This window comes from Lacerta agilis, chromosome 8 (assembly GCF_009819535.1).
Source record: "Lacerta agilis isolate rLacAgi1 chromosome 8, rLacAgi1.pri, whole genome shotgun sequence".
NCBI classification, from domain to species: Eukaryota; Metazoa; Chordata; class Lepidosauria; order Squamata; family Lacertidae; genus Lacerta; species Lacerta agilis.
In genome coordinates, this window is record NC_046319.1 from 58850241 (window position 1) to 58876027 (window position 25787).

General features: G+C 45.1%; 2 protein-coding genes across 4 annotated transcripts in view; one reads left to right on the forward strand and one right to left on the reverse strand.

Annotated features, from left to right (window-relative positions):
* Positions 1 to 2105: 2105 nt before the first annotated feature.
* On the reverse strand, positions 2106 to 19810 carry NCDN (neurochondrin). Its single transcript, XM_033157729.1, has 8 exons — positions 19540 to 19810; positions 12963 to 13059; positions 12277 to 12412; positions 10899 to 11876; positions 10139 to 10380; positions 6565 to 6789; positions 5941 to 6083; positions 2106 to 3819 (listed from the first exon to the last, which is right to left on the reverse strand). Exons 3-8 carry the CDS (start codon positions 12400 to 12402, stop codon positions 3383 to 3385), a joined length of 2151 nt encoding a protein of 716 aa, XP_033013620.1. The 5' UTR covers positions 12403 to 12412; positions 12963 to 13059; positions 19540 to 19810; the 3' UTR covers positions 2106 to 3382.
* Positions 19811 to 20128: 318 nt separating this feature from the next.
* KIAA0319L (KIAA0319 like) overlaps positions 20129 to 25787 on the forward strand; it is a 57397-nt gene continuing 51738 nt past the window's right edge. For 2 of the 3 annotated variants that reach the window (XM_033157725.1, XM_033157727.1), the window contains exon 1: positions 20129 to 20427. The gene's annotated coding sequence lies outside the window, so the exon portion shown is untranslated. Of the gene's footprint in view, positions 20428 to 20791; positions 20814 to 25787 lie in introns of those variants that run through there. The other variant, XM_033157726.1, reaches the window with a different exon arrangement.

Sequence of the window (25787 nt, forward strand, 5' to 3'; positions counted from 1 at the left end):
CCTTCTCCCAGATGAGCTACCTTCCCAGGCTGAGTCTAATCTGCCCAGTTACAGGTGGGTAGCCGTGCTGGTCTGCCATAGTCAAAACAAAATAGAAAATTCTTTCCAGTAGCACCTTAGAGACCAACTGAGTTTGTTCTTGGTATGAGCTTTCGTGTGCATGCACACTTCTTCAGATACACTGAAACAGAAGTCACCAGATCCTCAAATATAGTGAGGGAGTGGGGAAGGGTATTACTCAGAGGGTGGTGGGAATGGGTGATCAGCTGATAGGTGTGGAAAACCTGTTGACGACTCTTAATGGCTGCAATTAGTCTTGCAGGGAAAGGCAAGGGGTGAGATGGCTAAAGATAGCTTTGTTAAGTATAATGAGATAAGAATCCAATGTCTTTGTTCAGACCAGGTTTCTCCATGGTTCTAAGTTTGGTGATTAGTTGCAATTCAGCCACTTCTCTTTCCAGTCTATTTCTGAAATTTCTTTGTATTAAGACAGCTACTTTGAGATCTTTTATAGAATGTCCTGGGAGATTGAAGTGTTTTCCTACTGGTTTCTCTGTCTTGTGATTCCTGATATCAGATTTATGTCCATTTATCCTTTGGCGTAGGGTTTGGCCTGTTTGTCCAATATAGAGAGCTGAAGGGCACTGTTGCTAATCTGCCCCTTAGTTCCCTCTACAGCACATGAAGAAACCGCCCCCTTGACTGTTGGACTCACTATTGGTCTTGTCCACTCTTATCTGCCGGTGTCTGTCTTTGTTTGCAGGGGAAGTCCCTAACTCACCATGGGTTTGAGACCCATTGGCTACCCTTACCTGCTTTAGCCGACCAGTCAAATCCGCTCCCAGGCTGTGGATGCTGTCACATTTGACACCTGCTAGGAGCTACAGGTGAGAGCTGAGAGCACGGTGAGGACCAAAGGTGGCCAAACTACCCCAGGAGCATGACGTGTCCCCCACCAGAGGTACTACCGCTCCCCTAACATCCCATGCACCCGTCAGCTGAACCACAACTCCCACATCACAATGCCTACTCAGGGCTCTGAAGACACCACATCCCCATAGGTGCTTTCTGGTAATGAGGCGAAATATTTAACTGGGAAATAAAGGACCTTGCTTGAACTTCCCTCAATCGGGGGGCAGAAAAGAGGCAGCACGGTGCTTCCTGAACTCACAAGTACACACAGGTCTGTGATTAGGAGCAAGAGCAATGCTATTTAAAAGGTTTTATAGGCTTGGATGGGAGATGGCCGCCTTCACCTGCCGCTGAGAAACTGCACGTCATCCCGGTGAGCCTAAGAGTGTCAATGGCCCTTTTGTCCCACTTCATACCACCAGTGCATAAACGAGAAAGAAATAGTCTGTGACCAGAACACTGAGAAGACTGTACCTGCTTTTTAAAAGGACTTTTCTTCCCATAAAGTTGAATTTTGCTTGAAGAAACAACCGACACCGGCCTCATAAAGCTGCCCAACTGGCATGAAGACAAAGGCCAGATAGCCATACTTTTCTCCATCAAGTGCTGAATGAGTTCCAACCACTCTGCCCTCACTTTGTAGGTTCGCAGTAGGGAGCTGCTACCCGACTAATCAGATGGATCTGGATCAAGGCTTGTGGCCATCCGTGGACTGGCTGGACTCTAACTCCCATCAGCAAGCATGGCCAAGGGGTTAGGGATGATGGGAGTTCTAGTCCAAGCCAACCCTGGAGGCCCTCCAGCCACCCAACCCAGAGACACACCACAGAAAATTCCTTATCAGAGCAAATTTCAAGGCGGTCTAAAGATCAGTAGCTAATATGTATTGCTTTGGGAGAGGCCCATCAATGGATACTAGGCATGTCCAGAGACACTGGGACTTGGAATATTTGCTGCCATGGATGAACTGCAAAGGGTTGAGACCTCCATGCCCTGCTTGTGAACTCTTCATAGGACATCTGGTTGGCCACTGCTGGAGACAAATACTAAACTAGAGGAACCTTTGATTTGACAAAGTAGGGCTCTCCCTCCCTCTCCATTCTGCTTCACAGGGATTACAGGAGGGAATGAGAGGAAAGGCGATGACTGCTGCAAGCAGACATCCATTTGGTGAAGAAGACCCACACATCAGCAAGAACCAGGCATTTATTACAAGACAAAGCAGTTTTATTGACTGAACTGTAAACACCAAGATATTAAGCCAAGGCCACAGCTTCAGGGGCTAATCCAGCCTCCAACTCATGAACATAATATTTGCTGGCTGCATGCAAGAGCCTACATGCTGAGTAATACAGAGAAGCGAAAAACAAGCAAACATTTAACACTCCGGAGAGTACAGATCCCAATACTATATATTTGGCCCCGGAAATCCCTCTTCCTTGAAATGCAGTTGATTCAAAAGGGAGTCATTTCTTTTTAACAGCAAAATAGCTTGCACCCTCCCCCTCATTGCCTGCCCCATCTCCCCCCACAAGGCAACCTAATGTCAACAGCCATGTGGGAGAAGGTAGGCAAGCAAAGGAGACCTTGGATCCTGCTCCAACTGGGAATGTCATCACTCCAGTCCACAGAGTGAACTTCCTCCCTCCCCAATTATTTTAATCACATTTAAACTGTCCCTGCTTTTTTTAAAAAAATTGTAAGCCACCTTGGTGTTTTGTTTTGTTTTGTCCAGAAAGGCAGGTACAAATTTATTAAATACAGACATCAGCTACCATGTGGGAAGGATCCCAAAGGCTTGTATGTTATTCAATACTGTTTCACTGTGATTTTATCAATGTACTTCAATGTTACGTGTAAGCTGCCTAGGAAGAATTTGTATCCATAAAAATTGAATATTCAAATAAATAAATAAATAGGTAAATAAATAGTATCCTCAAGAAAAGAGCTCCAACAATGGCACAGTCCTGAGGTAATCAATAATTAGATGGCCAGAAATCTATCCAGTATGCCCTTCAGAAGTGCATTACTTAAGTCTACCCTGAAGCCTGATTAAGGTAGCAAAAGGACACCTTGGAAACAATCACTATACATAGTTAAAAACATTCCTTCCCTTCCACGCTAGAATGCCACCAAAGTTCCTTTAGCATTTGTTTACTCTCCCCTCTAGAGGAAAACTAGCTTTTTCCACAGTGCATTAGAGTCAACTGAACAGCACTAACGTGCACTGGCATACATTTGTGCAATTGTTTCATGTTACTCTACGATATCACAGAGAGCTAGGACACATGCTTTATGAGACATCATATTTTGTTTTAAAACTTTGTGCAGCCATCTGGGAAGAGGTGCCCGACACATCCCATGCCCAACTGTTTAAGAGATCACCCATCTGCATGAAACAGGATGATAAAAAACTGCTTCAGGGAAAACGATTTCCCCCCACCCGACCACAACGTGTTCTGAGCACTGCTCACTGCTCAGAGAGACATTGTTCCAAGGCAGCCATGCCATACAGGCTGGCCATTTCCAAACCCCGGTGCTGTTGGATCATCTCCAAACACGGCTGGCTAGCTCGGGCCAGCTCCACCAGGATGCCTTGGAAAGCACGGACAACTTCCAAGTCTACGGACGACGGCGCCACACGGCCCAGCAAGGCTAGCAGCTCCTGAAGCCAGCCGGAGCGCAGGACGTCCTGCGGCAGCCACAGGAAGAGGGGCACGCAGCTAGCGAAAGACTGCATGCCCAGAAACCACAACTCACGGATGGCTGGCCAGGCTGCCTTATAGGTTGGAGAAACGCTCATGGTCACCTTCTCCCCATCGAGGTCAGTCTGGGCCACGTGGGCTTCTGCCAGGAAGCGGATGGCAGCATCAAAGAAGCCCTCAGATTCTGGAGTCCCCTGCAGACCTGAGTAAAAAAGAAAGAAGGAGAAAGGGAGAAAAAAGAGAGATAGAGAGAGGTAATGTGGGCATTCACCAACAACAACATATTCTTCCTTCCAGGGTCTGGGAAGGTACAGGATGTGGGATATATCAGTCAAATCCAACATTCTAAGAGAGGACTGACTGCCTCTATGCGACAGTCAGTTTGGTCTGTTGGTCAGCTGGGCTGCTGCTGATAGAACTGTTAAGTAGTAAATGCTCTGATGGAGTCTTTTTAGGACTCACTAATATCTAATATATAGTTTGTATGATTCGTAACCTAAGTATGTACTCAATGAATCTGACAGTAAACTAATTTATATAGTTATCATTTAGATTCCTGTGTCTTTTTCTTTGAAGAGGGACAAAAGGGATCAACAACCAAGAAGGCAGGAAGGTAGAATACATAATTATTAAAAAGGACTCAAACGAGTCAGCAATCCGCTTGCTGCTGTGTAAATTCAAATAAGGAAACGTTTAACCCTGCTATAGTACATATAAACATTCCTACACAGGAAGCAGTGATGGTCACCAACTTGGATGCCTTCAAAAGAGGATTAGGCAAATTCATGGAGGAGTGCTATCAATGGATACCGGCCAGGATGGCTATACTCTGCCTCCACAGCTGGAGGCAGAAATGCTTCTGAATACCAGCTGATGGAAGCTGCAGGAAGCGAGAGGGCGGCTCGTGCTCGAATTCTGCTTGCTGGTTTCCAACAGGCGCCTGGTCGGCCTGCGTGGCTTGGATGCTGGACTACTGGCCTGATCCATCAGTCTCTTCTTAGGTTCTTATGGCATTGCCTTCCTACTACCGGTACTTCCTCAGGCTGAAATCCCTCTAGGAATATTTTAACTTGAGCCAGTCAAGTACAAAGAAGAGACCTGAGTTCCCCCCCCCCAACCCCGACCCCTTCCTTGTTCAGTTTTCAAAACTGTGTTTCCTGAATACGCCAAGAAGTAGTACGCCACCCCCTCCCTTTTCAGCGTGCTATAGGTGACACTAATCAGAACTGATTGCAGGAGTGCGTTCAGTGCCATAACAGGGTTCACCATTGTAAGATGATGACTCTCACTGGCTGACCTCAGGACTAGCCAGTGGCGCTGGGTATAGGAGGAGGAGGGGGCTTCAGCTCCCCCAATATTGAGGGGGTCGCCACCCCGCGCCACCGCTGGGCACCCTCTGCCCACCCCAGCCTCTGCCCAGCAGCCCGGAAGCCAGGCAGGGTGGGTGGGATGAGCAAGCGCAGAGATAGCCCTCCGCATGTTCCAGTGCCCGCCGGGCGGCATCACCCCGGGACAAGCTGCTCTTTTCCAGCTTAATCTACCTCGCAGGGCGGCTGCAAGGCCAGAATGGGCCAGCACCTCCATGTGCATTACGCCTAGTTTTTAGGAGGAGGGAAAGACACAGGCTTAATACTTAAAATAGGTACATTTTAATTAGCCCAACTGGGATGGCTGTGTGGGCTTTGGGCAACTTGCTGTGCTGAGTGATCAGCGGCTTATTCTGGGGGAACTGCCTCTGTGAGGCTTCTCTTGCTTGCACCCTCTCATCCCAGCTCTTTTCCTTCTCATTTGACTCCCCATATAATTAGAGCGCACTGTTTGTCAATTCCCAACTCGGGAGGGTGGTGGAGGAGGAAAGAGAGAGTCTCATGTTGGGCAACTCAAGAAAGAAAACGATACTATACGGAGTTGCCATGGAGATGGATGGTAATGAACCACTTGTCTGCCCACACAGGCCTAGCTTTCACTGAGCTAATAAACCTGTGCCTGGGCTATACTACTTCAGGCTACTGCGGGGGTGCTCACATGCTGTTCTATGCAAAAACAAAAAACCCAAAATAATCCCCACACAGTAAAAAACCAGTGCATCAGGGAGGAGGTTTGGCTAGAATCCTTCTCTTATGATGTGCTGGTTTTCTACATGAAAGGGTTTTGGCCTTTTGTTTTGTAAGGAGAGCATTCAGGTCATGTAGGCACACACCTGCACTCTGAAGAGGTACAGCCTAGCAACAGATTTGCCGCTGAAGAAAAACTAGGGCATGGTTACATTTTGTTGACTTCCTACTCAGTTTTGGCAGTGGAAGCTGACAGCCCTATTTCTTGCCTGGATAAGCAAACAGTCTCTTGGACATCATGAGTCCCAGTGTTGCCACGTTGGCTGTCAGGCCGAGATGTTCTCTCTGTGGCAGCAGAGAAGGAAGGGACTTCAGCAATGTGTCCATCAAGGTCGCAAAGCAATCTTCTCGGCTGCAGGTGAGAGCGAGAGAGAGAGAGAAACACGAGATACTTTCTGAGTTAATCATATCTGCAGTCCACCCTTCACCCATCGTACTCAAGGTGATGTGCATAAACTTCTCTATTTTTGTTCCCACACCAGATTGAGGGGTTGGCTAGGACCCTTTGAGCTTCATAACTTGAGTGGGGATTTAAACCCTGGGTGAAGAATTAAACCATGATCTCCTCAGACACATGTGAATTCATTTGTTACATTTTTAGGTGTACATCTCTTACTAAAGAAATTCACTGAGCAAGAACTTGATGAATATTTTAAGTATATTTCATGCTCTTAATTTTGTATTGTATTACAAAAATTATTATACATATTAAAATATTAACATATTTTTTAAAATAATATGTGAATAAGAAGTCTGCATTTGGAAACAGAGGTTTGCCTCTGTAACATGTTAAGGTGTCGCTAACTCACTTGCATTCCTCCTCTACCCATTACCTGATTAAATCTGGAGCAGTCACAACCAAATTAAGGAAAATTTCACAACACGTCTGAAGGCTGGTTTCCACAGTGGTCGATGTAGTTAGGGTATCTGTATTTGAAACAAATATCTCCCACCGGTACAAGAAATATTGGCACAGGAGTACTGGCGCCCCTTCTGAAATGAGGATTCCACGGGGTCGATCCTCTGCAGTCAAGTGGCTTAAGCCAGGTAACAGGAATCTGAAAGGGGACATGGAAGTGTTGGAACTAAGTTAAAGGCAGAGGTTTTTTTCCCATTTCTTTAAAGCATTTATATACCCAAGCTCTTCAAGACAAAAAAGTCCCCCGAGCAGCTTACAAAAACCACTAACAAGATAGTCCATGGCCTCAAGCTTCTTATAGCAAAGTTTAACAAGGAAGTTGTTACAACCATGGTGAAATTAAAATGCATTTCAACCTGGAATATGGAGTTTCTATAGTAAAAAACCCAAGCCAGTTGCAAAAGATTTGCTACTGAAGAGCTGCCACCCTAGGTCAGCTCAACAGCCAGCCCAACTCCATACCCTAGCACTGGCTACTGCTGAATATTCGAAAAATTAGAATATCATGGAAAGGTTCATTTCTTTCAGTAATTCAACTTAAAAGGTGAAACTAATATATGAGATAGACTCATGACATGCAAAGCGAGATATGTCAAGCCTTTATTTGTTATAATTGTGATGATTATGGCATACAGCTGATGAGAACCCCAAATTAACAATTTCAACTTTGGGGTTTTCATCAGCTGTACGCCATAATCATCACAATTATAACAAGCAAAGGCTTGACATATCTCGCTTTGCATGTCATGAGTCTATCTCATATATTAAACTCCAGTAGCTAATGTAAACAATTACTTACATAAATGGACTTTTCTACGATATTCCAATTTTTTCGAGTTTCACCTGTATATTCAGAAAAAGGCCCAACAATTTTTGCACAAAGTAACGAGACCCTGCTGCACCTTCTGCCAATCTGGCCAATAATGGGGCCTCTCCCATTAAATTTGCAAAACATGACTGGGGGTGGGAAATTAAATATCAAAGTAAGATCTGAAATGTTCAGACTGCTTATTATAATGGGCTCTGGGCATTTTGTCTTGTTTATCCCATAAAGTTTATTTCTTGAAAGCATTTGTACCCAATCTTTCCTGTCTTTCTTTTCTTTTCTGGGCAGCCCACAATGATTAACGCATAATAACAGACCACAGGAGGACAGGTTTATAAAGTTAGCCTTAGATACCCCTGGCTCCTTTCTTACACAGAATTATTTTTTTTAAAGGAGGAAATTATGTAAGTCCTAACAGAATGAAGGGAGAGGTAGTTGCATAGAACTGGGACAACTACCAGAGGCACCGCTCCATACCCCTGCCTGGCCACCTAAGCAGATGGCAGGTAGGTGTACTGTAGCTCGTGACAATGCAGCAGCTAGTCAGTATTACACTACACATTATAGCCTTATTGTAAAATGCAAGAGCGCGGACCGGCTCCAAATAATTCAAACAGCCTTAGAAGAGAGCTCAGGAACCTGATTAAAACTTGTAGGTCACCCAGGATGGAGGCCAATTTTGGAGGAGGGGACTGAGTATGCAGTGACTATTGGGAATCACATATACTCCAGCAAGACCTGTTTTAACAGTCGGGGAACATGACAAGGCTGCACATGGTTGGATCTTCTCTCCCCTCCGTTGATGCTAATTAGTAGGGACTCCATGACCAATCCTTAACAGAGCCAGGACAACACCCTACCTTTGGTTCTCAAGTGACACAGCTGACCGCAGGTGAAGGGCTGGTTTCAACTCAAGAAGCTTATTGCAGGTGTGGCCTTCCCACAGCTTTTATTACTGGTCCTACTAGAGTGGAAGTTGGTGATCATTGGGACTGATAGAAGGGAGGATAATCAACAGCAGGCAAGGCCAGAGCCAACTAATTCCAGATTTGCCCCCTGCTGAAGTATATAAGGTGTGACAGCACTGAGGCTAAGAAGGAGGAAGCCGACAATGAGTGCTGTTAAGTAAGACGGCAGGCAGGCAGGCAGGGCTGGCTATGGGGCAGGCTGAAGTTGGTGGGGCAGTGCCCCATTTGCCCTAATGAACCAGCCTTTGTTGCTTAAAATATGGGAGCAAAGGAACTTGATGGAACTTTGCATATTTAAAATCAAGGTGGATTTGGATCCTGGAAACTGTTCATGGCTCCTGATCTTACATATCCAACAAAACCAACCTCAGAGCTGAGAGGTTGGTGAAAAGAGGAAGAAAGAAAAGAAAAGAAAAGCAAGCAAGCAAGCAAGCAGAGAGAGTTAACTCAAAGTAAACTGAATCACAGGAGTCAATATTGATGGGTTGATTTTTCCAGACCCAAGCTTGTAATGCCATTCCACATGAGGAAGGTTGCAAAGAGTTCTCCAGGGAACACAGATGACTCACTTGGGAACCTTTGTGCTATAGTCAGGCGCCCACGAACAAATGCTGCTCCCACATGGTCTCGGGATTAGAAACCATCAGTAAGAGCTGTTGCATAAGCCTTTCTAGTGTTCATCATGCCATTGCTGATGGGTGGCCAGAAGCTGCCTTAGATAGACAAGAAGGCTTGGCAAGTAAGTAACTTACGCTCAACAGCATCCTGGTCCAGGGTAGAGGGGAAGGGGGCAGCACTACTGAAGGAATCCTGTTAACTGCTAAGTTTTATACATGCTAATTGCAACAACAATAAATTTACTGCTATCAAATACTTGGGCTTCCAATCAGCATCACTTCTGTCTTGTCTGGAATTCAGCCTCATTTTGCCCGCTTGTATCCAACTGATCACAGCCACTGCTGTTGCTCTTGGTTGCCTATCTAAAATATACAGTGCTGGGAGTCATCAGCACTCTCCCCACAGTTTCATGTAAACGTTTAAAAAAAGAGCCCTAGTGGCAATATAAGACCCCTGTAAAAACACTACATCTCTTCTCTCCGGAGGAGAGTGAGCTGCCACCCCAAGATGGAATCTAGTCCAAGTCATTTCCACACTGATAACTAAGCAGTGGCGGAGCTTCATGCTCTGGCACCGGGGGCAGACAGCAGGCGGGGGCATGGCGTGCATTCTGGGGGCAGCACAGGCGGGGGGCAGCCGCGATAGAACCCCACCGGGATTGCACTGCTGCAGGCTATGCGCTCCTACCGCCCCCCTCTTCCTCCACCCCTGTAACTGAGATGACAAAAGAAAAGCTTCATATTTTGCTTTAGTTGAGATTCTTGCAATGCAGGGGGTTGGACCAGGTGACTCTTGGGGTCCCTTCCAAGTCTACAATTCTATTCTGTGAAGAACGTTTCCAAAAATGTAGTAGCGCAGAATTTTATCAGTGTATCAGTGAGGCAGAAGTTTGCCTAAGGCCCCTCAAGGACATTAATGTCCAAGCTGAAACTCCAGCCAGAGTGTTCCTGATCCTCAGCACATCATTAGAAGTGTTTAAGCAGAATAAACCTAAAGTGGTTCTGATTCCCAAACTGGAATCTAGAAGGCATAAAGCAGCAAAACAACATATTTCAACACCCAACACTGTAATTTACCTTAGAGCATCTCCTTGCCAAACAGGAGGCTGGATGCTGCTTTGCCCAGCCTGCTCTGCCTCCTGCTGCAAACTACTTCTGACTCTCTTCTCCTCCTCAAACCGCATCTTGGCATAGTAGATGAGGAAAGGCAGAAGGTCACAGATCTCTTGCTTGAGGGAAGATGTCTCTTCAGCCAGCCAGGCCCCAAGGATTCGAACAGAGGCAAAGATGAAAGGGTCGTCCAGCTTCTTCCGCCCTACCTGTGGGACAGAGAAAGCAGTCACAAACATGTTGTAAATAAGTGAGGCTAGCCTGAATGACATTGTGAACCAGACAAAGGAAAGTGAGCATGTACCATCTGTTAAATCCAAGCTGATAAGCCACAGAGCCTGCAGGACCACAAGCACTTCAGCTACTTGGCCAAAACAGCAATCTGGGGAAGCAGTAGATTCTTTCCACCTTTTCCACCATCTTTTTTCAGAGCTCTTTGCCCTGTTGTGTTATTCAGAACTTCCACATTTTCGTTTAGTCCAGGCACACAATTTCTCTCTCCCCCTTTCCTCCTCTGCTCCTTGTCCTGTAATATGATTCATTTTCCTCAATACTAGTTTGGGCTTCCTACCCACAAGAATTGCCTCACTTGACACCAGATGACTCCTACCAACCTGGCGCAGTTGACAGCCTTGGACCTTCTTAAAGCTAAGACTATTAACTGCTTCCTGAACTCCTGAGGGAGGCAGCCTTACAAGATTGGAAGATTTTGGGAGTCTCACTATACCTGTCTCAAGTAGTGTATGACGGCCCCGAAGGCTTCCTCCAGGATCCCCACCAGTTGCACTTTCTGCGTCTCCAGCAGCAAAGAACCTTTCTCTTTTGTGCACTCCACAATTGCCGTCTCCATCAGAACGTAGCAAGCAGCCATCAGCTCCTCCTTCTTGTCCACCTCTGCCAGATCCAGCTCCTCCAGAGTCAGGCGGACTTCGACACATGCCAGGTTGGACAGCAAGGCAAAGAACTTGCTGCCAGCACCCCCTCCTTGGATCCACTCTGAGCCACAGGTTTGTGACAGGCAGGCTGCCAGCTTCAAGGCAGGGTCCCGCTGGGAAGTGCTCAGCTTGCTGGTCAGGATGCTAGCCAGGCCTCGGTAGAGGGGCAGGAGGCATTCGGCATTGGGTGAGAGAAGGGGAGGAATGAAGCGGGGCAGCACTTCACACAGCTGGAATTTGGTCATGTCTTCAGCCTTCTGGAATTCTAGACTAAGTACGTTCAGCACCCCCATGAGGTCAGCAGTGGCTCTCTGCCAGCACTTGGCTTCGGCTGAGATCAGAAGCCCCACAAGCAACTTAAAGGCCTGATCAAAGCCATAGGCATGCTTCACATAAGCCCTGCACAGTGCTGGGACAGTGCCCCTGTTCACCAGCTCTCTGGGACCCTTTGGAGTGGCCATGATAGCCCTGAGGCACTGATAAGCATCATCAATCATGGCATTACAGGAAGCATCTCCCGGCTTGCAAGTTGAAATCACATCATTGAAAACCGGAATTTTGTTAAGGACCTGGGGATGCCGAGCTAAATCTGGATCGGTGCAGAAACAGGCCAACAGGGTGAGCCCCAGGGCTTGGAATGTGTGCTGTGTACAGCCCTCAGGGGCATCCTTAGACGTCAGAAGCCTGTTTGGGAATGTGAAACCAACCGCGTCAAAGATCCTCCGGCGAGTTTTGGAATTGATTTCTCCAGCTTTTGCTGCTTTGGTCACCTGAAGGATAAAATCAGGAGGCATCAGAAGCATGCAGTTTTGTGACATGGCTTGACAGAGCTAGCCATTTCCCTTCCTCAGCTATAATTGCTTACTAGGCCTCCCCCTCCCTCAAGTTCCTCTTGCATGCAACAGACATGGAAGGCTTTGCTCTCTCCTTGTTACAAGGATCTGTGTCCATCTTTAGTCTACAGGACAAGAGTGGATGCTATTACCTAACCCAAGTCCTTATCTTAAGCAATTATTAGTAATTATGACTCCCATTTTACAGGTAGAAAACTACTGATCACCCACCCAGTTAGCCAGCTGCCATGAATAGCTGGATTCAAAAAGCTTATCTTCATTCCCAAATATGCTTCCAAAGCAGTCTATTCCTGCCGGTGCAAGGCCAGATTCTTACCAGAAGCAGAGCAGCAAACTGTTCACTATCGTTGCTTGCATCTCTAAGCACATTGAGGCATCTCTCCAGGGTAGGATTCTTGCTGCTCTCACCATCATCAGGGACAATTCCCGAATTTGAAGCCATGATGTCAGCTCTGTACGTAAAGACCACCATTGTTTTCGTACAACAGGACAGACAGATCACAGTGACATTGGCTAGACCAAGTTCCCCTACAGGAGTGGCTGCTGTTACTGGCGAAGACACAATGCTCATGCCTAGAATTAATTGGCTAATGACAGGGAAGAACCCAAAACTTACTGAGCTTTCAGGATTCCAAAGTTTTAAGGTAGCTAACAGTATCACAGTGTAGTAGTTAAGAGAGACTGAGCTATGAAGCTTGATGCTTACTGGGATACCTCAGTAAGATCAGTAAAAGTGATGGGCAAGCTTCCTGAAAAAGCATATTGCCTTAATGCTTTTGCAGCAATAGGCAGCTGGGGTAATGTGCACATTCTTAGCAGGCAATGATATCTAATAGGTCTAACCAGCACTCCAAATGAAGTCACTTTAGATCTGAGGATGCCAGCATGACAGTGGTGCATGGAATGGAACCCTTGAGGCCATTGCTTAATATTCACAAAGAATCAAAGACCCCACCCTCTCGCACTGCAACCTTTGTCCCGAGAGAGAGTATGGGCAATTACCTTCTTTTCCTCTTTGAAAGGTACTGAGTTGAATGAGGAAGCGAGTCAAAGTGATTCTCTTTCACCTCTATATGGTTCTTAAGGTTCAGAAGAACACCTGGCCAGGTGAACAGAAAGCAGAGTGATGAAAATTGGAGGGGGGGGCAGAGTCAAGGGAAGGAGGGGGAATGCTGCAAGAGTCCAGGTGGGGTGGGGATACAGAGCAGGCACCTGTTTTTGTGGTGCTTGCAAGCACCAGATTTGTGGTTTCTACTGTGCCAACGCAAACTTTAACTTGATGGTGGTTGGGGGTGGGGGGACTCTGAGCAAAGCAATACAAATTCAAGATATGTTACAGTTTTGCTTGATTGGACTTTACCCACAACCTATGTAAAAACAAATAACCTGTGTGCACACTTGCTCTCTTTTATGTAGTGACCTCCAGGTCACTACATAAGAATGCAACTAGAAGAGGTGGTATCCATTCAAAATTGCAAATGTGCCGGTGGGCTCAAAAAGGTAGGCAATGCCAGCTTCAGACCATGCCCAAAATAGGGATGAGGAACCTATGGTCTGCCACATGTTGCTGGGACTCCAACTCTCACCATCTTCAAGTGCCAGTAAAGGCAAACAGGAGGACATCCATCTTTGGGTTTGGACAGTGAGCTTTCCATAGTTACATAGTTATCTACTCTTGCCAAGTGCCAGGGTAGATTCCTTCAGAGATTTTTTTAATGGCAATTGCTCTGAAATATTCATCTTCTCTCACATGCGTGTGTAGGTTTAAGAAGGCAGTTTAAAAAACCCTAAAGTACTCAAAAAGCAAGGCTGTGGTATTTGGAAAGAGACACCAGAAACTCTAACTGTAAACAGATGAGTAACTGATTGACCTAAGAGGTGAATTTAAATGCCTAGAAATTCAGAATTCAGTTTAATGACACATTTTCCTGGAAAATTTGTTAGAGAGATGTTTCAGCTTCTACAACTTTGGACACCATATTAAACTGTTGTTGTATAGAAAGCGGTGTTCTAATAGACCCTGCTTTAAAGTGGTTTCAAAAAAAGGTAATGACTCAGATTTTTTTATAGGGCTGATTTTGTATAGGGCTGAAGTACCGGTATCTATTGTCGACTGAAGAGTGGCTCCCTGCAGGGATTAATGAGAGGCAATTTTTGTGTTGCTAGGAAATGTGTGCACTTTAATTTTTAACCTCTATGAAAAAATGTTATGCTCTTTATTTGTTAGTACTGCCATGGACTGGGTGCTGGTTGTATCATTGCTAATAATTGATTGCATTGGGAATGTTTATCCAAGCTGATTTTGGTTGATATTTCAGCTCACTGATATTAACTGATACATTTGTTTGATCATTTATTTTATAATTAGTTTAGAATGTTATAATATCCATATCATCTAAAGTGATCTATTTATTCAGATTGGCATACAGTATTCTGTTTTGAAATGAGTTAGCATTTAGACTGTTATAGTAATGATGCATTGTTTTGTGTTTTTTGCTGTCACATTTGGAGCTGCTTTGGGCAAATGTGTGCAGAAGCAGCATACACAATGGAATACCGTAATAAATAAAGTAAGGGTCTGGGATGTTTCCCAAATCTTGAAGCGGGAATCTTTACAGAACAGTTTCTTGAAGAAATTTTTGGCTCTGCCCTACTACTCCTAATTCATTCAGAAATACAACTTTCTTCAATCTCATCCAGTAACCATAATGCTATAATTTATTGTTATAATTATAGACAATTCTTCAGATATAACAGGCTTTTAGTGCCGGCAGCTCCAGCTCTCTGGAACCGATGACCAGCTGAAATCACACAGATGAAGTCATACAGATGCCTAGCATGAAGAAGAAGAGTTTGGATTTGATATCCCGCTTTACCACTACCCGAAGGAGTCTCAAAGCGGCTAACATTCTCCCTTCCCTTCCTCCCCCACAACAAACGCTCTGTGAGGTGAGTGGGGCTGAGAGACTTCAGAGAAGTGTGACTAGCCCAAGGTCACCCAGCAGCTGCATGTGGAGGAGTGGAGATGCGAACCCGGTTCACCAGATTACGAGTCTACCGCTCTTAACCACTACACCACGCTGGCGTGAGGCTGTGTAGGTGCCTTCTGAAGACATTTTTGTTTAGGAAGGCTTTCCCCAAGATGTAACCTAGTCATTTATGAAAGATAAATTTTATACCTGGTAAAATGTTTCTGTTGTTTTTAAGTTTATGTTTCTGTGTTTAGTTCTGTTTTTACCTTTATGTCATGACACAGTCTATAAATTTGTTTACTAAAAATCAAATCTGTCTAAATTGATACTGAATTGCAAAGACTGGGTTTCCAGATATCAGAAGATACTCAGATCTTAATATGTTTCTACTTACACTTTGGTCACCTCAACAGAGATGTCAATCTCGTCTGATAAAATTAATGCTCTAAGGTAAAGAATCACCATGGTAGAGTAAAAAATGACCATGGTAGAGTTGCCAGTTTGGTTAAGTCTTACGTCTGCTAAACTCAGGCAAAGCTTTTCTGGCTCAATGTAGATACTTTCATGCAATCACTGAGATAGAGGGTCTTCCACACTACTTTTAATTCTGTTCTTTATGCATGGAATCCTGTTTTAAGGATTCTAGATACTATTTTATTGGGATTACACACAAACAAAACCATCCTAGAAAACATACATTGTCTATTGCCAGATACCACCATCATTAATTACTTGCTTTTCACTAGAAAGTCCAAGGGAGGGTTCCACTAATGTAAAATGCATCATTAAAAGAGTTTACAGTGGTACCTCGGGTTACATACACTTCAGGTTACATACGCTTCAGGTTACAAACTCCGCTAACCCATAAATAATGCTTCAGGTTAAGAACAGAAATCATGCTCTAGCGGCGCGGCGGCCGCGGGAGGTCCCATTAGCTAAAGTGGTGCTTCAGGTTAAGAACAGTTTCAGGTTAAGAACGGACCTCCACAACAAATTAAGTACTTAATCAGAGGTACCACTGTATAACAATTTACAATCATAACTAGGCCCTAGAATTACAGAGATGTGGTCAACTAAGTCCTGCTCAAAGTAGATCCAATTAAATTAATAAACTTAAATTAGCCATTTCCATTAACTTCAATAGGTTTCTTCTGAGTGGTAATAGACTGAATACGACACATTTTGTTATTGTAGTTTTTGGACAACAACAACAACAACTTATTCTAGAGAATAATCTTTTGGAGAATATTCTTGATTAATGAGGTGTGCACATTTAAAGCAGCTGTGTAGATGACACAGAATTTACAGTTTGTGGAGAATATTCTCCAGATAATTTTCTTGAGAATATTCTCATCTCATATCACTATGGACAAGGATAACTTACATTTGTTAATTTCAATGGGTCTACTCTGAGTAGGACTCTGCCAACTAGAATGTCAAAGGCCAGGGTAAAGAGCTATATCGTCAGCATTCGAAGATTTATATTGTGTCTTTTTATGTTTGGATCTTTGCAGCAGTGAGTGTAAATAGTGCTTTCAGAGATAGCTATAAATTGTCATGGTAATGCCATGATTTGATGATAGTTTTATTATTTTGCTGCATTTTCATCCCTTGTTTTTACTGTTTGTTTTTCTTGCTTTTAAAATAATTGATTCTTGCTCTCATTAAATATTTTTAGCACCTGCATTGGCAAACATGATTTACTGTACTCTCTTCAGCCTGTCTGAATTTCTGCAAAGGCCTTTGGTGATAAGCAATAAAAGTTTAATTTGGCCAACTCTCATCAGCCCTTGTCAGTCATAAAGAATGATAGAAATTTTACTCCAGCAACATCTGCAGGGCCAAAGGCACCACATCTCTACCCTGATTTATATATATAACGCATAAAGATTCTGCAGTAGATTATATGGCAAACAAGTCAATTTTTGTAAACTGCTTTGAGTTTATTTGGTTGGTCCCCCCAATCAAGTGGTTTATTTATTTTTGTTTAATAAAATTCATATATGTGGCAATAAGGCACTATATATATATCACAAAGTTACATAAAATAGACAAAGATTAGGTATTTAGACCATAAATGTTTCAAAACTACACACCACCGAAACCCCACCCAAATTTAAAACAAATTTCACGTGGGGGCAGTTTTTTGCTTGTAATCCAATTTTCCTGGTTATTTTTGAAGACTTGGCTGTGTTGTGATATTATGACATGACGAGCTGCGAACGCTGCAGCAAGGTCACAAGACTCAAGAGTCATGTTTCCTCTCTGTGGGAATTACACTGGGCATACCAGCTCCCACACATGTGATGTCATTGTATTTTACTATTGTACTTTTTCCTTTCTGTTTTGCATCAGGAGATGCAAGACGCATTAAGACACAGCTCTGAATTATGAGCTGCTACGCAGAGACATTCTGCTCTAATTCTACAATAAAGTAGATCTTAGCCAAATGGCTGTTGTGTGTGTTGTTTTCAAGCTGGGAACAACCGCATATTACAATTGTGCCCCTGGACTCCAGAAGCCAGAGGGCACGGAAGCTTCGTCCGCCTTGGGGGTCAGTCTCTCAACTTGCCCCCGCGGGAAGTTTTCATAACAGGCTGTACCTCAGTGAAGAGAAGAGAACAAAAAGTCTTGTGACACTTTAACAAACCAACAGATTGTTTAAGTGGTAATAGTGACATCTGCTCATCAGTAACACTGTAGCACAAGACTTGGCGGTCACATTATGTCTGCCCCCAGCCCTGCTCCCCCAAAGACAGAAATGCATGCATGCGTCTTCTTGTGTGAAAAATAAATGAATTTTTCATTAGCTGCCCTGCAGACATTAACTGCAGTGGGCTAGGAATGATAAAATTTCCAATATTATTTTTCCCATCCCTCATTCAGGGCTGGAAGTGTGGGGTGGAAGAAGGAAACCAATGACAAATCTGTTAAATTGTCCACTGTTAGCATACCCAAATTGCAGATTGGGATGGGTGGGGAGACAGGAAAATGGCTTACAACGATCTATTACTGTGATGTATGATTAGACCAATATAGCAAGGATTCTGAGGCAGGGACCCCTGTCCTAATAACACTGCACTCTTACTATTCTAACATATATGGAGATTCATCACATTTATATCCCTTCTTTTCTCCAGGGTGACATGGTTTTTCCTACCCTCCCATTTCATCCTCACAACAATCTCGTAATTAACATATTTCTATTCCCCCTTGCAGAACAAGCCCTCAGAAATTAAAAAATGTTAAACAAAAACAACTTGTCAAACACAGGCAGCAATAAGATCTATAAAAAGCTTGGAAAAATAAGGGGACTACTTAAAAGCCACAATAGATCGGGGAGGGGGGGGAGGCAATTTCACAAATACAGTGCCACCACTGAAAAGGCATTCTCCCTGATACAGTCATCAGGCTACTGGCCTGTTTGACCATAGTGATGGACCAGAATGCAGGACTGCTCTCAGCACTTGAGCAGGTTCATATAGGAGTACGTGGTCTGTCAAATGCAATCCTTATCTGGATTTATGTCCCAAAGAAATCAACAGGGCATACTTCTAGGAAGGTGTACATACATACAACTGTGTGCAAGTTTAACCTTGAACCATATAAGTAACCACCTGTCTGCATTATCTGCAATTGTTTTGTGAATTACCATTGCCAATTATGTAATTATCAGCATAGCTGTACTTTCTGCATTTCATTTCTCTCCAATAACACTCTGCACAATTCCTTCCTTAAACCATGTGGATATATACCTGAATTTCAGATATGCATCTAATAAAGTAGACTGCAGTCCACAAACACTTACGCCATAAGTGTTAGTCTTTGCCACAAGGTGTCACAAGACACTGCTATTTTTACTGCAACAGACTAACATGGCTAACTGTCTGGAAACGGGTAACCAATGCAACCGGTGAAAAATTGGCGAGATAAGATAAAACTGCCTAGCCCCTTAAAGCATTTTGCTTCAGCTGAACTTTCTGGACTAAAAGCCCTCAGGAATTAACATGAAATAGCCTAGTCTCAGAGGAGATACCTGAAAAGCTTTCACTAGGCCAGTTGCTAAGTGGGGATTTACACCTGGGTCTACCCAGTGCAGGTCCAAAAATATTTCACTGCTTACCCTTCCAAGGTTGCTCACAACATACTGAAACAAAAAAATGTTTGCAAGCTTAAAACATTTTCTGCAAACGCATCTAAAAAAATATTGAGAACAGCCGCCGCAGAAGCAGTACCAGCAGCATAAAACAGATCGATGCTGCATTCCTAACCCCGCTTACCTTAGCGACAGCCTCATAGAATTCAGCGGGACTTACTGCCAAGCAAATACGGTTAGGATCGCAGCTCTAGGCGCCTGCAAAAGCTGACCGGAAGTCTTCCCCAGAACACCAAACAGGAGATGCGAAATGCTACTAAAGGAAGACCCTGCGCGCGTGGCGCATGCTAGAATGCGCAGGCTCTGCCAGAGGTGCATTTGTTCCCTCCTTAATAGCGCACCCACAGACACCCACGCAAACCCTCAGCCCCCGCATACGTGACGCACTTCGTTTTTGCTCTCGTTAAGAGACCCCCCCCCGCCCCTCATCTCCGCAAACACGGACACTCACCCTTTTCCTCCAAGCGGGATCCGTCACTGGCGCAAGAAATACACTATATTATCTCCTCTTCCCTTCTTACCTCCGTCTCACCTCCTCATAGCCCCCGCACTTACTAGCCTCACCAGCCCACGCACGCGCTTCTTAACCAATCAACCTCCCCCTTACTACCCCTTTCGCCAATAGCGCTTCGAGTTCATAAGACGTGCCCTAAGAAGCCACCGCCTCCATGTCAGATATGGGCATTTTCCACCTCCTCCACAACCCCCTCTCTTAAAAAAAAAAGAATCGTGGTGGTTGGGGGGTGAAACACATTGTCCCCCGCGAAAACCTCGCTATCGTAGCAACGGCTCGCGGTCTTTTCCGTTTCCGGCCAACCGAGCCCTGATTGGCTGGCCAGCCAGGCCTGCAAGGCGTACCTTTTTGTATTTCCGGATGAGAGAGAGAGAGAGAGAGAGAGAGAGAGAGAGATGGGGGCGGGGCTAGGCAGAGCCGAGTGAGTTCCTGGTGCTGCTGCTCTAGGAATGTCGCGCTGACGTGTAAGCGTCTGTAGGCGCGTGCTGAATTATAGCCTCCGAAGCTAAGGTGTGTTGTGTGTGTGTGTTTTTTTGACGGGGGGGGGGGAGGGCGGCTGCTGGTGAGGGAGCCTGAGGCCTACGTGGTTACCATGGTGAACGCGAGGCCTGCCGCCCAGACCTCCACCCTGAGGGGGGATGCTGACAGGGTGACGCCCCCTCCCCTTACCTGAGCCTGTCAAGCCTACGGCGCCCTCCTCCGCTGCCCCTCAACCCCACACCGAGATCCTCCCCTCCATTCCCAGTCGCGGGGCCTGCGGACCCTTCGCCACCCCCAGCGGGCAACTGAAGAGGACTGACTCTCCGCGTCCGCCATGCAGCTCTGGTAAGTGCCGCTCTTACTGCGTTTACTAAAAGTAGGGCGCGGGTGGAGAACGGCGTAGAGCGAGGTGGGGCCTCCTGCCTTGTCGTATCCTTTCCTGTGACAGGCATGGTCAGCGCGGAGGGAAGGCGTCTTGGCTGCCTGGACGGCGCCGAGTGCGTTGCAGTGGGGGGGTGGGGGTGGAAGCGACGCGAGGGAGATCCTGTAACTAGAACTAGATGACGCTGGAGGCTTCTGAAGCACTTGGAGCAGCTGGGCTCCACTCAAGAGTGGCGGTTTTCGACCTGAACAGCGAGATCAAACTTTTATTGGGGCTGTAGGAAGTGCAGCTTCGGTTTAAATCCTTTAAGCAGAGATAGAGGATCTGCAACCTTACCTATGCAAAGCAGGTACTCTTGAATTATAGCCTCTTCCTGCAAATAGAGATAAAAGTGGCACGGGGAGGGATTTGTGGCCTGAAGCTGGACAAAATAGTACCAATAAGTGGACGAAACAGTGCTCATAAGTTGGGAAACCGTAGCTTATTTTTGTAGCAAGCCTTTGTAGGTGTGCCAGTGACTGTGGTAACCTATTTTTAAGGACCCTCTCCTAGCCCAAACACTCAGTTAACCCCATGATGAGCAGCTTGAAGTGAAAAGGACTTGATTCTAGGCTTGGGCAAGGATTTGGTTTGTTGGTCCTCTCCGTACAAAGGTATCAAATTGTCCTCCTGCAAGTTGTTTGCATTAGGTATTATCTTCCTGCTAAGTTCTCTGGCAGGGTGTGTGTTTTAAATAAATTCTGTAATCTTTTGTTCTTGTATTTTAAAAACTTCCATGATTCCCCAGAGGAGGAGAAAATCAACCCGATTTATTCTTATTTGTGAGCCTGCTCACGCCCCATAAATTTTTTGAGGGGTAGAGATTAGTAACCCTATGGATATCAGTGGGATGCAATTTTTTATGTATGTCTTGACGATTACAAGGACTAGTTTGGAATGCTAGTTTGGAAGCTTTTGTCTAGATAAATGCTAAGGAATCTTCCAGTACTAATTTTGTACCAGTTAATTCTACTTTGAATCTGCCTTTTCTCTTAGCCCGGTAGTTCCTATACTGTTTACTGGGATTGGTGTGAACCTAAAGTAGCCATCCATAAAGGAGATTTTCCATTATATCTCTGTATTTTACTGGTGCTTTGATTTTGCCTCTTTCCAATCAGCTTCAGTTGGAGACAGGTATTTCTTCATGTTGAGAGAGGATGGGATCATTTCTGATGTAAACACGTATCAAAATTACCCACCAAAGCTGTCTGTTGTGTGACTGTATGGGTTATTACTCTGGTCTTGCCATTTTCCATCTGGAGGGAGGCTCATGCAGAACTGTAACTTGCACAGACACATAGGAGATGGACATCTAAAGGATGGTAATTTTCATTCTAACTGCAAAAGTAGAAATTTTGAGATAAAAATGTGGCTAGTTTTAATTCTGAAAAAAGTCTATCTCAGGTAGCAAAAATTTGGAAAATACTGTCTTAGCCTTTAAATAAATAAATAAATTCAGTTAGGAAGAATTGAGGAACCTTGTTGGCCACAGAAATCTTGTTTTGGTTTTGAAAACACCTCGTGAATTCAAATGTTTCTTCTAATGCTGTTAAGGACTGTATCTTATATTTTGTAGATCTAGTTAATCTGCTTGATCAAGAGCATAGTTGCAAAATAGAATATTTAACTATACGAAGTAGCAAAAATATCCAGTTTGAGTCAAGTGATTTACAGTGTGTCTAGTAGACTTTTAGACATTGAGTGAAAGTTTTAAAAGCATGCATATAGTGGGAAGAACAGCTTTTAATACATGCACTTAAGTTGAATGGTTGGAATCTTATTTGTGTTGGAGAATGAAGAATGAAAGTACCTTAAAAAGTATAAAGAAAGTATTATATTCTACTGAATATGAGTAAGTTGTAAATTCTGTAGGAATGCATTAGATTTTTAAAGCTCACTGAGAAGAAATACCTTGTTAATAAGCTATTTGAAATGCCATTCAGTAAGTGCATTTAATAGCCTCTTTGATTTAGCACTGAGTAGGCCTACAGTGTTTTGTGTCAAGGAACCCTTGGGGAGCACATAGTGATATAGAAGGCTATGCTTAATTTGCACTTTTTAGGGGCAGCTAATTAATGTGTGTGTCATTTGTAAATCACATGGAGGCAAAGCTGTAGCTACTACGATCCTCATGTAATCTTGGAGCCAAACTATAAAAGTTAAAGGTAAAGGGACCCCTGACCATTAGGTCCAGTCACGGACGACTCTGGGGTTGCGGTGCTCATCTCGCTTTATTGGCCGAGGGAGCTGGTGTACAACTTCTGGGTCATGTGGCCAGCATGACTAAGCTGCTTCTGGCGAAACCAGAGCAGCGCACGAAAACGCCGTTTACCTTCCCGCCGGAGCAGCACCTATTTATCTACTTGCACTTTGACATGCTTTCGAACTGCTAGGTTGGCAGGAGCAGGGACCAAGCAATGGGAGCTCACCTCGTCGCGGGGATTCGAACTGCCGACCTTCTGATCAGCAAGTCCTAGGCTCTGTGGTTTAACCTTGGAGCCAAACTATACAATGTGTTAAATGTGTGAAAGCATTTCCCGGTAATGTACTTGTTTCTTTCCCCCTTTTTTATGCATCGCTGTTAGGGTTTGCATGACAAGCTCTCTTCTACACAACTATTCAAGTTGGAGGAGCCCTGTCCACTTTTTCATCTTGCCACTCCAGTCATGGTCCCAATGAACTGAAGCTGCTATTTGCTCCAGAAGTGAAGCTGCCTTGGTGTCAATGTCAGCTTTCCTTTGGGGGCAACTTTAATTGAGAAAGCAGTGCAGGGTGAAAGGGCTAAATTCATGGAGGCATTTAACATATTGTCTAGTTTGGCACTTTGAAGTGACAACAGGAAAATGTTTCTTTGGGTTCTTTTTGCAGTTTTATTCCTCTTTGGCACATTTTTTTTTACCATCACATTATACCCTTTTCTCCATTGTATTGAGAACCAGACACTGAAATAAAATAAACCTAGCTGGATGTCTTACAGTTAGTCATAGCACAAGCTTGTGTTTAAACTTTCATTCAATGCTCAAAGTTCCCTGGACATTTGTTCACAGTTAATAATTGCTATTACCTACTTCATCCAATTTTTTTGTAAGAACTCCTTATTATAGCAGTTGAACAACCTGCTTCACAGCTTCTTGATCAGAAAGCAATTCATTGTTCTGTGGAAATGGACTTTCAGGCCTGTAGCTGACAGAATTGAACTTTGATCTGTTCCTGACTCCTCAAAGGGTGTTGTTAAAGACTTGCACAACAGCAGGAATTTAATTTAATTTGTCATCCTGCATAGGTGTTCAGAGCAAAACATGTGATTAGATGCTACTCATAGGCTGAACTCAACATCAGCCCAGTGGTACAGAGTGACTGGGCAGTTGGCTGACATAATTTAGTTGGTGCTAGCCATGCTGGTCCTGCCCACCTAGCACGCAGTGCAAGTAGATAAATAGGTACCACTCCAGTGGGAAAGTAAACAGGGTTTCTGTATGCTGCTCTGGTTCGCCAGAAGCGGCTTAGTCATCCTGGCCACATGGCCCGGAAGCTGTCTGCAGAAAAACGCTGGCTCCCTCGGCCTATAGAGCGAGATGAGTGCACAACCCTAGAGTCGTCTGCGACTGGACCTAACGGTCAGGGGTACCTTTACCTTTACCTTAGCCATGCTTGAGGTAGTGTAAGTCAGGCTGCCATGCTTCTTCCAGAGTTGCTGGCTCCCAATATAACCTGGAAATATGCCCTTAGAATCCTCTGCAACATTATGAAGGGGTTTTTAGGTGTATCTTCTGTTTTTATACAGTACTGCAGAAGGTTGGGCTTTTGCATTGCTTCCTGCATTGCCAATTACTTCCTTGTGCAATCTGTGGATATCCCTAGGATCCTCTTTGATGGAGTTATGTAACATATTTCTAGGTCATATGGGAACACCTTTATCTTTCCCTTCCTAGGATGATGCATGGGACTGAGGTAGTCCTGACCCCAACAGTCACCTGAATCTGTTGCTCTGTAGAGTCTTCAGGGCCCACTAGGGCAGGGGTGTCAAACTCAAATTCATCGGGGGCCGCATCAGCAGTTTGGTCACCCTCAAAGGGCCGGTTGTATCTGTAGGACTATGTGTCCACTCTTTATTATCATAAATTATTGTCACTGCATTCAATTATTACTGTTTTTTGTAATAATGTCGCTCGTGCTCACTCCGTCGCTGGGCTCCCGCTGCTGCTGCCGCCGCTTCTGCAGCGACTTTGCAAGCCCTCTGAGTGAAAATGCGGCTTGGGGGGGCTGCCCCAAAGCCGCCTTTTCATCCAGAGGGCTCGCAGCATCGCCGCTGATAGCGGCAGCAGAATGACAGCAGCGGCGGGAGCCCAGCGACGGAGTGCGCACGTGCAACATCTCGCGCGTGCGCACTCCGTCGCTGGGCTCCCGCTGCGACTTTGCGAGCCCTCTGAGTGAAAATGCGGCTGGGGGGGGCTGCTGCGCGCGATCGGCAGCTGCCCCCAAGCCGCCTTTTCATCCGGCGGGCTCGCAGCATCACCACTGATAGCGGCAGCAGAGTGACAGCAGCGGCGGGAGCCCAGCAACGGAGTGCGCAAGCGCAACATTTTGCGCATGCGCACTCAGTCCTGACGTTGCGTCGTGACATCACGATGCAACGCCACGGTGCCCCGCCCCCAGGGGGGTGCCTCCTCCGTGCTGCCGCCCCGGGCGGCGCGGAGCCTCCCTCCGCCCCTGCGGCCAGCGGCGGCTACACGGGCCACATGACGAGGTCTGGCGGGCCGGATTCGGCCCGCGGGCCTTGTGTTTCACACCCGTGTACTAGGGGCACAGGAAATGCATAGCTTGATATCTGCTGGGCTAGTAGTATTGGTACTGGTGGCATGGTCCAAATGATGAAGTGTCTTGGGATTGTAATTGCTCCTCCATGTAATTTGCACAGCTTTTGTTCACATACTGGCTCCCTTGCTTCCCTTTTAGTTCCAATCCTTGGATGCATCCTGGAGTGGCCTGTGCTAATTAGATTATAGATAAGTAGACATTGCTATGAGGAATAGACATTGCTGTGGGGTATGGATAGATTCAGGTTACATGAAGAGGTTCTAGTTCCACTGCAGTTTGATTGACAATTGAACAGTTATCAAATTGAATGCTGCTGTCTGCGTGGTGACAATTGCCAGGCAAATAGTCTTGCACCATAGAGGAGAGTATGTGCATGTCTGAGGGGTAGAACAACTCTCACCCTCTGTCATGGTCTTTCTACTTTCAGTTTGTTACCTGAAATTCAGAGCTCTGTTTTTTTCTTCAC